General features: G+C 35.9%; 1 protein-coding gene across 6 annotated transcripts in view; it reads left to right on the top strand.

The window, feature by feature from the left end:
- BLTP1 (bridge-like lipid transfer protein family member 1) overlaps positions 1-17,914 on the top strand; it is a 119,975-nt gene that overhangs the window by 81,949 nt on the left and 20,112 nt on the right. For 4 of the 6 annotated variants that reach the window (XM_074905139.1, XM_074905140.1, XM_074905142.1 and 1 more), the window contains 15 exons: positions 974-1,071; positions 1,353-1,538; positions 2,542-2,710; positions 3,221-3,432; positions 4,586-4,784; positions 5,342-5,401; positions 6,646-6,872; positions 7,790-7,920; positions 9,308-9,431; positions 10,425-10,534; positions 11,997-12,087; positions 12,639-12,701; positions 14,335-14,579; positions 15,214-15,429; positions 16,756-16,936. In XM_074905139.1, the coding sequence (XP_074761240.1) occupies positions 974-1,071; positions 1,353-1,538; positions 2,542-2,710; positions 3,221-3,432; positions 4,586-4,784; positions 5,342-5,401; positions 6,646-6,872; positions 7,790-7,920; positions 9,308-9,431; positions 10,425-10,534; positions 11,997-12,087; positions 12,639-12,701; positions 14,335-14,579; positions 15,214-15,429; positions 16,756-16,936 (2,312 nt within the window). Of the gene's footprint in view, positions 1-973; positions 1,072-1,352; positions 1,539-2,541; positions 2,711-3,220; positions 3,433-4,585; positions 4,785-5,341; positions 5,402-6,645; positions 6,873-7,395; positions 7,597-7,789; positions 7,921-9,307; positions 9,432-10,424; positions 10,535-11,996; positions 12,088-12,638; positions 12,702-14,334; positions 14,580-15,213; positions 15,430-16,755; positions 16,937-17,914 lie in introns of all 6 variants that reach the window. The other 2 variants (XM_074905137.1, XM_074905141.1) reach the window with 2 other exon arrangements.

Raw genomic sequence — 17,914 nt, 5'->3', positions numbered from 1 at the left:
ATTTAAAATATCTCTTTCCTTTCTTTTTTCTTCTTTTAACTGGCAAATACTTCACAAACTTCATGAAGAAATGTTATTGCAAAAATAGCCTCTAATATGCATGTGGAGAATATGTGAAAGATGAGTTAGTTCTCTTGCTCAGAACCCTTAGGTTATCGTTGTAGTTTTACATGATCCTAGTTAAGAACATTGCGGGGGGAACCAACAAGAAGAGAAGGAGGTTATTAAGACTATTTTGGAGAAGAAAAACATCCAGATGTAAAATAGAGTGATGAAAATTTACTCTTGTTTGTTTTTTAACCTATGATTTAACTGCCTATTCTTACCACCAAGTACCTATAACTGGAAGAATTGGCATATATGAACACAATGGCTTTGTGTTTTCCAGCAGCAAGCCCTTCCTATAAACTAAGATTGAATACAGATCAAATCTCAAGGAGAATTTAAACCAAGATTGCTCCTTCAGGTTAGGGCCTATGGGGATCTGTAATTTGGGATTAAATGTCCCAGGATGAGGAAGTAAATGCAAAAATAAAATAACTACAGAATACTTCTTCTTCCTGACATTAAAAAATACTGATATAATTTCAGTTCCTCTTTTCATACAATTTGTACAATATTCGGTCGAATGTTTAATTTTTATTGTCAGATAATTAGGAGATACATTGGTGTAGGAGACAAAATCTTTCTCAAAACTAAGTGTTACTCCTTACAGGCTTTGAGCCTTCCTGTGGAAAGTTTCCCAGGAGGGAGGAGCATGACTCTCTGCCTCATTTCTTAGTAGAGAGCTATTAACTGTATGTAACAAGCTGGATCTGCACTGATGTCTTCCATCTTTAACCTATGTTTGTTTTTACAAATCTTCAACTAGTCACTGGTTAAAATAAGCCTCAATTCACTGTCACCTTCTTTTATGTCTATTTGTTTTGTTTTCTTCATTAAAACTCTGAATATGTATATTTAATGTGTACAGGAGGGGAACAGCCAATACCTCTTTGGAATGAACATGACGGCACAACTGATGGAGAAAAACCAAAAATTCTTCTTTACTCATTGAGCCTACAGTTTAAGGTAATCTTGTGATGACAAAGCAGTGGTCCTAGATGTTATTAATGGCTTTTGGGTTTTTACCTCAAAGCTTATTGAATCCAGAATACTTTGCATGAAGAAAAAGTCCTTGAGTTTGGTTCCTGTAATCTTTTAAAATAGCTTAGTGGCATTGCATTGTGAAAAAGGCTATGTCTTCTTTTTTTGCTGCACAGTGAAAAGGGGTTTTGGTGGTTGGTTGGTGTTTTTTTTTTTCCCATCTCTGAACCATATCCTAATAAGTTTGTTCATTCCTTACTCATTAGGGAATTCAAGTGACAGCTACAACTCCTTCAATGAGAGCTGTGAGGTTTGAAACTGGACTGATAGAACTTGAACTCTCAAACAGACTGCAAACCAAAGCAATGCCTGGAAGCAGCAGCTACCTCAAACTGTTTGGGAAATGCCAGGTGGATTTAAATCTGGCACTAGGACAGATTGTTAAACATCAGGTTAGTGTTCAGCATCTTTGCTTGTGGTATTCTTAATAGTGTGTGACAAAAAGTACATAGCCAAGCCAAGGAGCTGTCTTACACTTCTGTTTTCTTCTGATCTGGCTGTGGAGTGGGTGTAAAGTGTAGGAGGGCTGGGGAGGGTGTTGGGGTTTTGTTTGAGATTTTTGGGGATTTGGCAGAGGGGATTTTGTTGGGTTTTTTCAGCTTGTTTGGGTTTGTTTTTTAAATAAATTTTAAGCATTCCAGAGCACACAGTTGTGGAAATTTACTTCATTAATATGCTCTCGTATTTTGTTAAATAGTAGTTCAAAATAAATTTTCTCACTTGAGTCAGGAAGGGACTAGAGATGACTTTTCAGAAGAATTAGCAAACCTTCATTATGAAGGCCAATGTACATGCATAAAAAATGAAAGGAGTCAAGTATGGGCTCTTTTTTTTTTTCCATGCTATTAATATCATAGAACTTACTAGCGCTTTGCGAAAGTAGTGCCCTTGCTACTGAGTCAAATTCAAAATCTTTGTTGATACTGCTATTATTTTTAGGTTACGTGAATGCAATAATAAGATCAGACAAGATCCCAAATTTGACTAGACCTACATTTTGACCTAGTTTATATTAATTTGGCAGTTGTATCTCTTGGATTCTTAAACCCACTGTTACTTGGAATTACTAATTCTATGATAGGAAAATATTTTGTGATGCGTAGAAACAGAGTCCTAGAACCTATAAATGTACTGTCACAATAGAGGATCTGGATATATAAATAGTTATTTTAATTAATATTTTATAATAAATAAGGAAAATAACACAGTGATCAGAATTTAATGTAAGAAGATTGAATATCCTCAAAGGATCTTTGGCTAGAAGAGAAAAAGGGAAAAGGCGATGTCTTCTCATCGTAATTTTACATTTTGTCAAAAGCAGTAATTTGATTACTTTTCCCCATCCCCGAACTCCTCTCAACTGCAAACCCCTTCCCATTTTTTTTACATTTTAAGGTTTATGAAGAAGCTGGCTCAGACTTTCATCAAGTTGCCTATTTCAAGACAAGAATTGGATTAAGAAATGCTCTCCGAGAAGAAATCAGTGGCTCATCAGATAGAGAAGCTGTGCTCATTACTTTGAACAGACCAATTGTTTTTGCCCAGCCTGTGGCCTTTGATAGAGGTATTGAAGAGACAATTGCTAAAAATTTGTCTTCATACTGAGGAAGCTATATATTTTTCAAAGAGGCTGGATTATTCAAGATTTAGTATATTACATGTTAAATTAAAACATTAGGTAGCTGAGAAATTTAGGAGATTTACTGCATGCCAACAGGTTAATAATTCCCAATGTCAAAAACTCCATTTGCTGAGGTGATTAGTTTTCAGATGGTTTGGAGGAAGTTGCTTTTGTAAGTCTTCACAAATGAGTAATGCTGAGAACAGTATCACTTTTTATATTTTAATGTTTTAACTTCGATGCTAAATGATTGGCTTTGTCCATCTTGTCCTTTGCAGCATGATGCTCTTCACTGTATCCTGAACATGTGTGTGTCCAGTGTTGTACATCCATTGTCTTAAAGTAATGGAGAAACCATAAAAATGAAAAAAATTTATTTAGTGAATGTGCCGCTTTTTTTTGGTTTTTAAGCATTTTTTTTGGTATTTAAGCATTTCTGTTTCCTTCCTAAAGCTGTCCTGTTTTGGCTGAACTACAAGGCTGCATATGACAACTGGAATGAACAGAGAATGGCTTTACATAAAGATATTCATATGGCCACAAAAGAAGTAGTAGATATGCTGCCTGGAATCCAACAAACATCTGCACAGGCTTTCGGGACCCTCTTTCTTCAGCTGACTGTCAATGACTTAGGAATTTGCCTGCCCATCACAAACACACCTCAGGTAATCAAAATGTCTGAAGCAACATGACTCTCAGTAGTCTGTTGAAATATCCATTTGTATGTGGTACGTGGCTTTTATGTCCATAAACATAATTTATCATCACATCAACGCAAAAGTCATAGGATGCTAATAATTGCACTAATGATATTGCTTGTAAGAAAAATGGTGTTCTCATTTATAGAAGATCTAGGTTATACATATTTCAATTGGTGTGCATGATTTGGGGAAACATAATGGATTCTTGTTTACACCACATATGACTGTAGCACTTTGGAAAGTCTTTGGAAGTGTTTCAGATGGAAAATGTTTTCTCACAAACTACCATCAAAAATTCCAATTAATCCTTTATTTTTCATATGATTATAGATAGAAAAACTGAAAACTGTTGGCTTTAATGTGATGTGCTGACACATTTGTTTAACTAAATGACAATGAGTATGAATAACTATTTAAGAGACAGATAGATGTTTTTCAAACAGTTACTTCTATTTAGGAACTCAGACTGGGTTAAAGAGAGATATTGAAAATGCAGTCATTAACAAAAACGTTATCGTTCTAGTACAGTACATTGTAGTACATATTTATTCTGGATCAAAAGGGAATATGTGGGCTTTTTTGCAGGTAGACCTTCATATACAAAATTATAGACCTTCATATACAAAAAGCTGGAAAATAATCAGTCAATCTGTGTATTGAAGACTGCATAATTGTAGATATCAAAATAAGCACAAAAAAATCACGTAAAAATTAAAGCCCCTTCTCATCATCATTCAATCAACTCATGTGCAACCCTTCTTGGAAGAAAGAATCAATGCTGGGTTTGTGTTCTGTGGTCATGAGGCCATATGCTTCATAGCCTTTGATCATTTAGTCCTTAATCAAACGTGGATTTTCTGTCCTTTTCCAGATTATCTTGACTCCCAGTGCCTTATTATGTTTATAATGTAGGCATTGCATTTAGAAAGCAACAGTGCAACACATTCTACAGACAGATGTGATGCTTTTGAAACTTTCTGCAGGGAAGGAAAAATACAAGGAGTTACAAGAAGGCAATCAGTTTTCTAACAGAAAAAGATAAACAGAATTTAATGCATGTACAATATCACTTTGACATTGCAATGACCTGTAAATTCTCTGTGATTTTATTTTCCAGTCTAACCACACTGCAGATCTTGACACTGGCTCTGCTTTAGTCCTGACTATTGAAAGCACGTTGATCACTGCCTGCTCCTCTGAGTCTTTAGTTAGCAAAGGTCACTTTAAAAACTTCTGTATCCGCTTTGCTGATGGCTTTGAGACAAGTTGGGATGATTGGAAACCAGAAATAAGAGGAGATCTAGTCATGAATGCTTGTAAGTGGGTGTGATTTCATACTGGACAATAGTGTTTCAGATATAAATCCACTTTCACCCTTTCCCATGCCTTTTCAAACTGTTGAGCTTTTCCTGAGAAGACTTTGGCCTTCTGAAAGCAGAATAATATAGATCTAAAGGTTGTATTTCTTTGTTTTCTTTATTAATAAATTTTGTTGATACATAGCTCATTGTAAGCATTTAAATTCTGTCTGAGATGTTGGAAGAGTTGGATGCATTGCTTTTATGTAATTTCATTAAGATCCCAGTATGTTTTTAATAATTTAATATAGATGGTTTTGATTTATATGTATATCATTATGGTGAAGATACTGGAATTTATATGGAATTTTAAGTTGATATAAACTTGAGATGTTAACAGGTAGATTCACTTTACTAAATAAGGAGTTATTCAGTGGGAATTAAAACTAAACTTCCTATCCAACACCACTCCCACTGTAATTGCGGAGGGTAAGAGACTGAGGTGGAATTTGGAAGGGCTGGTCTAAAGCAACTTTGACTGTCTGCCTAATCAGTGCTTCATATATTTCATATAGGTGTTGTGCCAGATGGCACATATGAAGTATGTTCTAGGACAACAGGGCAGGCTGCAGCAGGTAATACAGTTTTTTAATAAATTAAGTTCTACATAAATAAAACATTCATAAAATATGAAATCTAATTTTTTAACTGTGTTGTAATTTAATTGGTGGTTTGGTGTCTTGTATTGTTTGGTACTTTGTTTTCCTGGTAAGACTCCTCAATGTTTTTATCTGCTCCATCTTTTCAAGCTGTTCCAGGCTTTGAGTCACATCAGCAACACTGGTTTTAGATTTCTACCTGCAGGAGAACACATGGTGTATATGTGTTTGTTCCTTGGCTGGAGAATAGTCCTTTATAACAGCGATGTTGTCCTACTGCTTCCTGTCCTAGGTCTGCTAAATCTTCCAGTCCTCCTAATCCTGAGGCTGTGCATCCTGAGCTCCCATTCCTCCCTCACCTCTCCCAGAGATGGCTTCTATTCTTCCCAAACTCCCTCTCTTCCCCGTCTCTCCTGCTGAGTTGTTTGGACGTTCTTCAGAGGCCTCAAAACCACCTAGCAGTCTCGGTCTTCATGCCTGCTGCTTGCTTCTTCTCATCAACTTGCTCAAATATTGCATCTGTGTTGTCTCCTGTCCCCATGGTTTTGCTCATTGTCTCCCGCTTGCCTTTTTGTGCTGAGGAGACATAAAAATTCAACACATGCTGCAGCTATTAAAAATTTTATCTCACACGGATTTATGAATGGTGAAAACAGGATGAATCCATATAGAAGGAAAAACATTATCTTGTGTATTTCTGCTTAAAGCAAATTCTTTACTTTGATGCTGAAAGTTTGCAGTCGTTAGAAAAACCCTGGGAAGATGGTATTCAGCAGACACATTACACTTACAGTATCTTCCAGCAGCATTATTCAAGACTTGAAACTGTAAATAGATTGGCATTTTTACATACAGATAGACATCCTTTATATTTCTTGCTGTTAGAAATCCTGTCTTGGAATATTCTTGGCTTTGTAAGTAAGAACTGCAGTTTGAGATGCTCACCTGGTCATCAGCTTGGCTGAAGGGAATATATTTTCATTAGGTTTGTCTGTGTTCATCACTTGTTAAAGAAATACTAACTTCATAGCTGTGAAGTACTTCCAGCAGGCATTTCTGTTGTGGAATATGTTTTCCTCAGTGTGGGCAGAAAAGACAGCGCTTTGTAACTGATAAACAATGTCTTGGCTAACTAATACATAACTCAGTGTGGAGGATTTTTTAAAAGAGGAAAAAATGGTTAAATTTTTATTTTATTTTTTTTTTTTTTTTACATACAGAAAGTAGTAGTGCTGGAACCTGGACGCTGAATGTGTTATGGAAGATGTGTGGTATTGATGTCCACATGGATCCAAACATTGGGAAAAGATTGAATGCTTTAGGCAACACCCTCACGACACTGACAGGAGAAGAAGATATTGATGATATTGCTGACCTCAACTCTGTAAACATAGCTGACCTTTCAGATGAGGATGAAGTTGATACTATGTCTCCCACTATACATGCAGTAAGTGAATCAACCAAAACGAGTGCTACTAATTGGAAAAGGTGTTACAGAGTCTTCAGTCAAATGGAAAGATCTTAGTCTTGAGTCCAGCATGCTACTCCTTGTGGCTCATATAACTCGTGTTACAAATCAAAAGAGTTTATGTGTTGCTTTACTAACTCAGTATTTCAAAGGCAAAAAATCACAGGTCCTATTTCTACTGGTGTTACGTGGAAATACTGATCTGGATTTGAAAGTATATAGACACAATATCTAACTTCAGGTACCTGAATGGAAAAGCTGTGGCTGTAGATAGGTTTTCTTAACAGTTGCTAACAGGATCAAATCAGAAAAACTTCTTTTTCAGTACTTCTACCCAGTATGCTGCTGACCTTCCTTTTTGGTTTCACATAAAAGCTTTTATGTGAAAAAACATTTTTCATATGTTTTAACAGGTGTTCTTTAATGGCTACCTGAAATGTCTCTTGCCTGCCAACAGTGAAAATGTTATCCCAGAACACTAATGTTCCTGTTTGTTGTTTAGAAATCAGGTGGCGGTTCATTATGTGGAGATGCACGCAAGCTAACATTTGGGCAGCGGATTGTAAATCACCTGCTGGGTTTGAGCCCCCCAAACCATCGATACTCTGTTCCTGTAGAATATCTATTGGGGTCAGCGAAGTGTGATTCTCTTCAGTCTAGCAGATCTCACATGAAAGCAGGCAGATCCTGCTCATGGGGACATGTATGTAGTAGTTACAGTGTGTTTAACTGAATGATGGGGTTTGGATCACTGGAAAAAAGCCAATCAGCTGCCTTTTGAGATGAAACTGATTCCTTTGCATGCACTAGTCCAAATTTTAAGGTGTGAAATTTACTTTGCCTATCGTACTAACGTCCAATTTTTGATGAGGGCATTAATTGTTTATTTTAAATAGGAGGTTGTTGATCACCGACGGCAAGGAGCTTCCAGTATCCAGACTGGAGAACAACGAGGAAGAAAATTTGTGAAACGTTTAGTCGATATTAGAGAACTCAACGAGCAAGCTAAAGTTATTGATGACTTAAAGTAAGTTGGGTTTTTTGCTGAATTTTTTGCCTTTTCTGTTCTTACCACGGATCTTGTGGCATTGTGATGGTCAAGTGGAAATCGTTGTCTTTATTTAAAAATCAAAAATTGTCCTTCTGGATTCAGTAAGACAAAACTATATATGCACATACTCTCTTAAATTCTTCCCCAGGTGTGAAATTAATGTATATTCTTTATGGTTCTGCATTACAATGGTTGATTATAATCAATTTCCTACTGATTCAAAATCATAGTTCAATCTTTATTATCATGATGATAAACAAAATATACTACTTTGTAACTGTAACATGCTTAGTCTCATTCACTGGAAGAATAATATTTAAGTGGACTATGTTTGCATCTTGTAGATGATATTTTAAAATTAAATCTCCTGTGCTTTACTTGAGAAAACCCTGAAGAAATTAAATGTGAAATAATTCTAAATTTAATCCAAATTTCTGTGAATTTTACTAATAATTTTTTGCAGTCACGGTTTGTTGTGCTTGGTATTTTGGTTTTATCCCTTCCCTAAGACAGGCTTTACTTTAAATGTATCTGTCTGTGATAGGAATACAGAGCTTAGTGGTTATGTGTTAAATAATGAAGAGGAGACACGTTTTACTGCTTGTACTTGAAATAAAATTGCTGTCATCATTCAGAGGGCAATTATATCTGAGCTTTGGATTTAGGTTAAATGCTTCTTCTAATACGAGTTCAAGAATCAAAATTATGTTTTGTGCCTGCCTTTTCTAAGTTTATGAATGCTTCAGTAAACTGATTTTTATAAAACAGTAGTTGTTTTAGAGTTTTAAAAATTATTTAGCAGTGTGTTTTTGCTGCAGAAGGCTGTCACTGCTATGTGGCAGGGCTTTGGACAATTACAGCAGGAGGATTTTTCTTCATCCTGCTGGGGATTCTCAGATTTGCCCATCATGTTTGTTTTTAATTAAACAGCTGTCATGCTATTAAAAGCGTGTAGGAGGCCCTTAATCTCCTTGTTACATCTAGGGCTTTTTGAAACAAGAATGTTGCTGCATAGCTGCTGTTATTCGCCACTTTGGTTAGCATCATGGTAGCAGTAGTTTTTGGGGGTCTCTTTGCATGCTGGTTTGTTCTACATCCTCTGTCTGCTCTGCTAAGTCACTAGGAGACAGAGACCTTAAAATCAGAGAGTCCTCTTAAGGAAAAAATATTATACCTGACAAAAATTTGTATCATGAATAAATCTTCTTCAGCTATCCTTGGCACTTGTCATAAGTAACTACTAAAAAAATGAGAAAAAGGGAAAATTCCCAGGGAAAGACAAACATCATTGCAACACAGATTTTGAAATGGTGACAGTAGTATCACCTGTTTGTAAGATAACTCAATTGCAATTTATCCCCAGAAAATTAGGTGCAAGTGAAGGAACTATAAATCAAGAAATTCAGCGCTATCAGCAGCTGGAGTCGGTGGCTGTGAATGACATCCGCCGAGATGTTCGTAAAAAGCTACGTAGATCCAGTATGAGGGTAAGCAGTATTATGCTACTTGAAAAATATGATGGTGCTTGCATTCCATATTTCTTTCCTTCATGTTGATTAAAGCAAAGAAAATGTTGGTAATGGGAAGGAAGGTTAAGAATGTCAAATAGTTCAGAAACTCCTTTACCTTTAGGAGGGGCCAGGAAAGGTTTTTCTCCCTTGCAATAATACTGATAGGAAAATCGAAGTTTCACAGATACTATAATGTAAATTGGGTTTATTTGCACACTCACAAGAAAAAGTCAGAAAATATGTATTTGAAGATGTCATTTACCCTTTCTCTTAGCAGATCTTAAAATCATGCCTTATTAGACTGATGCAGACACAAGCATGTCAACTACCTGGGCAAATGATAGAACCTGTTGTATTCCACTTGGCATGTGTACTTTCTGTATGTGTGTTCTATATATAAATAAACAGTGTATTTGCAGAGTTAGGTGACGTAAAAATAAAAACAAGCTACTAAGCATAGACACTAGAAGAAACTGGACAAAAACCAAGAGGTGTTGCTGGTAGTGCACAAACACATGTGGCTGTTATCCCAGACCCTGATAACAAACCTGGCAAAACATTTTCAGTGTGTCCTAGTGCACAATCTCCGAATACTATGCTTCAGTAATAAGAAAAGATCTTTCAAGTAGTACTCTGTTTGCAGCTCTTTCTCATTTTAGCTCTTGTTCTTCTGTTACTGTAGTGGTAGCTAGGAAGGGTGTCTGGTGAAGTGGTTAGATTAACTTCAGGTTTAGCTTTCTCTTGGCAACAGGACATTACCAATTCCAGCAAGTATGAAAAGTGAACATGTATCCAGAGGGAAGATGATGCTGCCAAGTGCCAATAAGAGATGCATTTAAGCTATTATGGAACGAAACAATTTTTTTACTTTACTGGCACACCTGTATAAAATAGTATTTTAGCTTGCCAGAGTTTTTGTCTGTGTTCTGTGTTTGCAGTTGTTGCATTTAAATGTTATTTTTGTTTTAGGCCGCCTCCTTGAAAGACAAATGGGGTCTCAGCTACAAACCCAGCTATAGCCGATCAAAGAGTATTTCAGCTTCAGGAAGACCACCTCTGAAGAGAATGGACAGAACAAGGTAAGCTTCCAGGTATTTGATATCTATGTAACAGCGAAAACATTGGACTTTGGTCCTAAGAGTCCTTTTATAATAGGCAGCAGCTATATGTGGTGGAACTGGGTAGAAGGAGGTCAGCTGGGAAGACCGCCATGTTCTAAAAAGTAACTTTTCACCATTTTGGAAACATCTTTTTTGACAGACTTAGTAGTATGACAAATGAGAAGTTTCTACTTCTGCAGCAACTTGGGATTTTCTGCAGAATCCTGCTTTTGAGACATACTAAAAAAACATATGTAAGGAAAAATGGCATAGTGTAATTATTTAGATTTCTATGTTTGATTTGCAATCATTTGCATTTAAAAATAGCTGTTTTAATGAGAAGAAAAATCTTTTCTTTGTGAATGATCATTTTCTTATAATTTCTTCACCTGTATAACATGTATTGGGTTTGCTTCATCATTAAATGGCTGCTGAGCAAACTGTAGTTGTATAATGATGCCTCCTAGTAAAGTGTTTGCTTGGGTTTTAGAATACATGTCTTTGAGTCTTTTGATCTTGTAGAACCAGCTGAAGCATCCAAAGTTTGGAATTCAACATGTGCTGCATTATTAAGTATAAAAAGAATTGAAAATTAAAATGGTGGAGAGGAGTGTTAGAATTCTTTGGACATTTTTCTATGAGAATAGAAATTAGTAATAGAAATTTCCTTCAAATTTGAATACTTCTGTAGAAGTGAATGGAAGTTTATAAATAATCCCGGTGTGAAAATATCAGACAGCAGATATTCCAGTGTAAAACCAGCTCTGTAAGTACTCTAAAGTGAATTTTTCAAGGTGCCCTTGTAAAGGAATCTTTCTTCTAAATTAATTAGCATTCTTGGTAATTAAAGCATTGAAGGCATGAAGGTTCTAGTTCAAGATCTGTCAGATGAAAACCACTTGCATTTTACCTTTTCACAAGGTTATCTGAAGAGAACCAGAAATCATATGGAAAAGATAATGGGGCTCTTCCGTTGCTCTAAAATAAACATGAAGTTCTGGAAAACTTAATACTTCAGTTGTGAATGAAAAGTATTGTGCATGTACCATAAGGCCGAATAATTATTTTCAGTTGCATCAGACACATTCTGCCAATTTGCTTTATGTCTCATGTTGTAGATCATTAATGTCTTGTATTTCTGTAATTTCTACATGTTGGCTCAGAATCGAAAAACTTGCATAAAGAAATAAGCAGAGGTTGGCTAGTGATAGACTGCTGGCCAAATAATGTGTAGCTTCCTTCTTTTACCTTCTCCCCCTCCTTTTTGCTTTTCATGTAGCCAAAGTGCTTCAATTACAATTTTCTACTTTCTTCCATAACAAAATCCTAAGTACTGACTGTGCTTTTTTATTGCTGTATATTTGTGTGGTTAAATGTTTGCATGAATGTAAAATCCTGTAGTAAAATTCAACAAGCTGTTGTGTTTTGGTTTTGTTTATAGCTCTCGACTAGGAGACAGCGAAGACCTCCCAGATATCCGTGTAGATGCTGCATCTCCTGGGCCAAGAGTAACTTTCAACATACAGGATTCTGTAAGAATTACTTTATATGCCATATAATTATATGTCCTGTGCCATTTGGTCACAAATTCATGAGACAGGCATACCTAGGCAGACCTGAATTGCCTGTATGTTTTTGTGTTTGTTTCTGTCAGTGTGTGCCTCAAATAATGGATGTGGTTTTGGAGGATAGATTTCTTTTGATAGAAGACCAATGTGTTTTGTTTCTTAACACAGAAATTAACTGGATCATGAGAGAAAATATTTGAAAATTTTTTTGTTTGGTTGGTTTTTTTATGCTGACACACTAGTAATACAATTGTTTTGGAATTTTTATAAAAGTGTGCAAAAAATCATCTAGTAATTTTTTATGTGTTTGAATCTATTTAGAGTTTTGGAAATGGGTATTAGTCAGTTTGGTGTAGCCCTACAAGTATATCCTTCTGTATGTTTGAAATGGATTGTTGAATCATTGGTTTTGTTTGTTGCTGTTTTCTCATTTTATGAATATTCCTGTTATGTTGGTTTTGTATGTCTGAGATTAATTGTTTTAATTTATATATTTTTTTCCACTTCTAATTAAGTTGAATAAAACAGCTTTGGGGATTGCACAACAATTCAGCTGTCCAGGGGAAGGGTATTTTCAGGTATTTCTGAGAAGAAACAAGTATTCTCTGCCAGAGAACTAATTTATCTCACAGGGAGCTGCTTTTCATCTCTCTCTCTCGCACTCAGCTAAACAGAATGTATATCAAATTTGAAAATATTTAAATTTAAATATATAAAGTAAGCAGAAGAACATCATTGGTCGTTGATGAACTTCTCAGAGTGTTTCTACACCCTCATGTATACCTAAAACTTGCAACTTTTTGTAAAATGAATTATTGGAATTTTGTTTGTATATTTATGAAGACCGATCAAGGCTGATGTAAAGCGATGTAAGTCCAGCCTTGACATGTGCTTTAGAAGAGGATTTTAGTGTGTGTGCCTTCATCTGTTACATTGTGTTCCAAGATTGCAGGCATCAACACCAGTACAAAACAACTGTTAGGTGAGAGGACATCTTCTCATGCTTATTTCTGTTGAAATTACTATATTTAATGCAGAGTAAGACATTCTCAAATAATAGTGAGTAGGGAATGTATCAAAATTTAATACCCAGAGAACAGATGCAGAGTTTGAAAACTGCTTTAAAAAACATGTTTGTTGTTTTTCTTTTAATCTTTACTGTTTTCCCTAAAAAAAAAAAAAAAACAAACCACAAAACAGCAAAAAAGGCAAAACAAAACCAACCAAAAAACTATGCTCAAGAGATAGTAATACACTTTTTCTCCCTTCCAACTCATATCACACTCCCAGGAAATAAGTTCCCATTTCTGAGAGAGGTGGAAATGAGACATAGAATTGTGCTTTGAACATTTAAGGATGTTAACATTTAGAAGCTATCCTACTTTTTTGCAGTTATTCATATATAAGCTCAGTTAGTTTAAGCTTTGTTGGCATAGCAAAATGCTATTAAATACTTAAAGGTATCAAATGTTGAATATTTAAAAAAACAAATTAAAATCTTACTACACATTATAATGCTGGTTCTTCAGCAGAGCTCTGATTTCAATTTGCTGACAACTGTGTAGCTCTGTAGTAACACTGCATAAGTAGTGCTGGTGTTAAACTAACATTTCTAGATATTTTTCACAGGCATTTTAAGAAGTTACTGTTTGAAAATTGCTTGTGTGGTGCTTGTTGTGTGCTTTGTGAGAAACAAGAGGCCCCTTTTGGAAATTCAGCTTGAAGTTTGTTTCGTGTTAAAGCACGTGTGCCCAAGAGCACAGCCCAGAACTGCAAACAGATGCTGTACATTCTGTGTTAGCATTCTGCATGCACGCCTCACTAACGCTCCCGGGTGCCTCACCCCTCTACAAGGTTCATGATGGGTTTTGCTGTCTTACATTCTTTTCTTTCAAAATATTTTTAAAATTCAAATGAAATATTTCCATTCCTTCCGATCAAGTGAACTGGTCAGAGCATGATACATATTTAGCTAACAGATTGAGCTCAATCACTAGGCAATGGCAAATGTCTCCCCACCAAGCTTTCATTTCTTTCTTCTCCATAATCTGTCTTGCAATTTCTACACTTGCTGTCTCTGTATTATGAGGAACTTGGGAGTGAGAGTTTCTCATAGCACTCTTGCTTTTTTATTTCCAGAGCTATCTGCTGCATTCTCAGTGGAAATGATATGTGTGGAAATTTAATGTCTTTTTGTCTTTTTATAATCAGTTTCCAGAGGAGACAGAAATGGACCTTTTGTCTGTAACTATTGATGGTCCCTCCCATTACTCATCTACTAGTGAAGGCTCATGCTCGGTATTTGGTTCACCCAAAACTCCAGTAGTCTTCTCACCCGGCATTCCCTTCCAGCCTGAAGAAGGACGCCGGGATGACAGCTTATCATCAAGCAGTGAAGACTCTGAGAAGGAGGATGACCATGAAAAAGGGAGGACGTATGTTTACAGGAAACCACCGTAAGTAATGGTCTTAAGGAAGAACACAGAAATTAAGAAAATACACTTGGACTGTTGACTTTAAAGCTACAAAATCTGTTACTGAAGAAGGGTTGAATTTTGCCTAAAGTGTGTTTGGGGAAGGCAGGGGAGGTTGTGTTTGGCAGAGGTGACTGTGAGGGAAGGAGGATTTCTGATCTGAAAAGGAAGCAACTCTTATAAGTTTCTGGGCTTGAAACAGAATAAAAGAACTTGGAAAGTGAGTTCTTCGAGGCATGGGGCAGGTTTTACTGGAACCAAATGACAGATTTGTTAAATACAGCGTAACTTTCAGTTGATTATACCATCACAAAGTGTATGTAATAATGTAAATATATACAAATATAAAAATTATTGTATATATCTTTTTGTTCCTTTTCTTCATGGAGAATTTAAGAAAGGCTTAGCTCTTTTTAGTACCCTGTACTAAAAAAGGATACTTAGTAATGTGGTAATGGAGGATGGATCACTGTGTTGCTGTGTATCCAATAAGTCCTCTTCCAGAAAAGTTCTTAGAAGATTATATACTGAGTGTGGATGTAGTCTAAGAATGCCTCCCACCATCTGTTCAGGTAAATATCATGCTAATAGCTGATCCACAATTGTGCCTGTACAGGAGTACCTCTCGCAAGAAAGCAACAGGCTTTGCTGCTGTCCACCAACTGTTCACTGAGCGCTGGCCAACAACACCTACCAACAGAAGCATGACGGGCACAACCACGGAGAGAAATATTGACTTTGAACTTGATATCAGGGTTGAAATCGATTGTGGAAAATGTGTACTGCACCCTACAATGCTTCAGCAAGAACATGATGACATTAGTTTACGAAGGTAAGAAGCAAGTTACTTAGTTGCCTTATGAAGAACAGGGTACCAGTACTTCATTCTGCTTTAGCTGTTAAGTCCATCTAATATCACCATCACTTCAGTTAAGACCATATGCGCAGTAATTAATGACTCTTAGGCACTGCCCTGTTTGAAAAACATAGAAGATGTATGGATTAGTTTGTTACCATCACTTTATTCGGAGTAATTGTCACTTCTCAACATCACTGTAAGTGGTGATTGTTATGGCCGAGTATGGCGTGGGGAGTTGCGTTTGTTTAGCAGTATATGCCTCTCTTGTGATTTAAAAAATAAAAGCAGGTTTTATCTTTCATAAATAAAATGTTAGGCTGTCAAAGCACTTGCAGTTTTTGGTTTTTTTTCCCAACCTCCAAAGTAGTAACCTTACAACGTAGTGAAGCCACGTAACTGACTAATAGTGGGGCTACTACTGTGTTTTCTCATGATCTCTGAGGGCTCCCATTATTTTTTGAGTTTAAAAACATGCTGATATTACGTATCATTCTTAATAAAATGCATTTTTTTAAAAATTATCTGGGACAACAAGTGCTTTACTTCTGATCTTAATGAGGTTTGATCTCATCCTTGGTTTTTAAATTCTCCATTTCTCATATGTATGTGATTGGGGATGTAATGGCAGCTTTACTTTTTAATATGTTATTAATAATGTGATGAATTTTAAGAAACTTCTTTGTCAACAAAGATAATTCTTAATAAGTTCTCTATAAGGAAATGAGATTTACTTATTTTAACTCTAATTGTAAGAAATAGGAACAAATGAGAAACTTTTTTGTACTGAGAGGTATATATAGCATATCTGTAATAAGAAAGCAATTTGGTTTCTGTTTTTCCAAGACACTTTTTTCTAAGAAGTGATACAGAAAGAAAAAAAATCTCTTAAGAATTTATATGAAGACAGGTTTTACAGCAGAGAGGGGAAATTTGATAAGTTTTCTGCATATCAAAGAGTTTTTCTAGATCATGTTGCATAGTGTAGATGAACTTGACTGTAAGAGTACAGAGCATTGGAAGGTATTTCTCTAATGACATCACAATTCTGTCGATTTTACTACCTGAAATAATCACATAATGAAAATGGTAAAACCAGAGTGGGCAGATGGAAAGGGAGTAGAGGTCACAGAAAGTAAAGAGTAAATCAGAGATTGAAATGCTTCCTTATATAGTTGATACCCCAAATACGGTTTAGACATCTCTAGAGTTTTTAATACTAGAAGATATACTCTTGTTGAGTATTAAGCTTGCTTTAATAATGGAAGCTTGCTTTAATAACATGCAGTGTATTTATTTTAGGAGCTATGATCGGAGTTCCAGAAGTTTGGATCAAGAGTCACCTTCAAAAAAGAAGAAATTTCAAACTAATTATGCATCTACTACTCACTTACTTGCTGGCAAGAAAGTGCCATCATCTCTACAGACAAAATCTAGTGATGTGGAAACCACAGTGTTTTATATTCCTGGGGTGGATGTAAAGGTAAAAGGAGGGTATAACTCACCGGGGAAGCCCTTGCTCTTTCTGCTCAAATATGATTTCAAAGCAAATACATTGTGACAGTATATACAAGTTCGTATATACAGAGCACCTCAGCAAACTCTTTTTTCAGTTATGTAGATAGTGGTAAAATAGCAATAATGATTTCTGTAATACTACATTGAAAACTGATGGATGCTTTTACCCTCGTGTTCGGGGGGGGGGGGGGGGGGGGGAATTGGGGGGGGAACAACAAAATCTTGTATGTACCATCAAAAATAGAACTATGTCAAATGATGCTCCATAACAAACAGTGTATGTGATATTACATAATGAAAAGAAATCTGTTCCATTAGTATTTTCACATATAAATTAGACATTTGTTTTGCATATTTTCTTCTCTGACAGGTAATTTACATTGTATGCCGTACTTTACGTCAGTAATTCATTGGAAGAACAGCTTAGTAGTTGGCCCACTAACACATGAAGCTCTCTTACTGTGTCTTCTGTGTTACTTATAGCAATCAGAGTCTTAGTATAAAAACTATTTTTTTTAAGACAATGTTCTCTCAAACACCGTCAAACTGTACACTCCCTTCTTTTTTTTAATCATTGTTTCTATACCCTAGTAAGAAAAGGGTTTCAACAGAAATGTTCTTTTATTTGTGATTTGAAATCCTATGGAGTAAGAACAAGAAAAATAGGTCACTGCTGCATGGAAACTTGATGCAATTCAGTTGAGGCAATGCCATAAATCAAATGCTCTTCACTTGAAACAGCCTGGCTTTTCTAGTCTTCAGTGTGGAAGGGCTGTTTGTGTCTATTTTCCAATATTCTAGGCTATCTTCAGGGATATCAGTTACGCTTCAGGTCCTGCCCCTTGCTTTTAGTCATATTTAGGAATAACTAACCATTCTCTACAGCTTTTGTTATGATCTGTATTTTCATTGATAGTATATTCTGCACATATAGGAGGTGTGA

The sequence above is a fragment of the Athene noctua genome, chromosome 4 (genome assembly GCF_965140245.1).
Source record: "Athene noctua chromosome 4, bAthNoc1.hap1.1, whole genome shotgun sequence".
NCBI lineage: Eukaryota > Metazoa > Chordata > Aves > Strigiformes > Strigidae > Athene > Athene noctua.
This window is presented reverse-complemented; position numbering and strand designations above follow the sequence as displayed.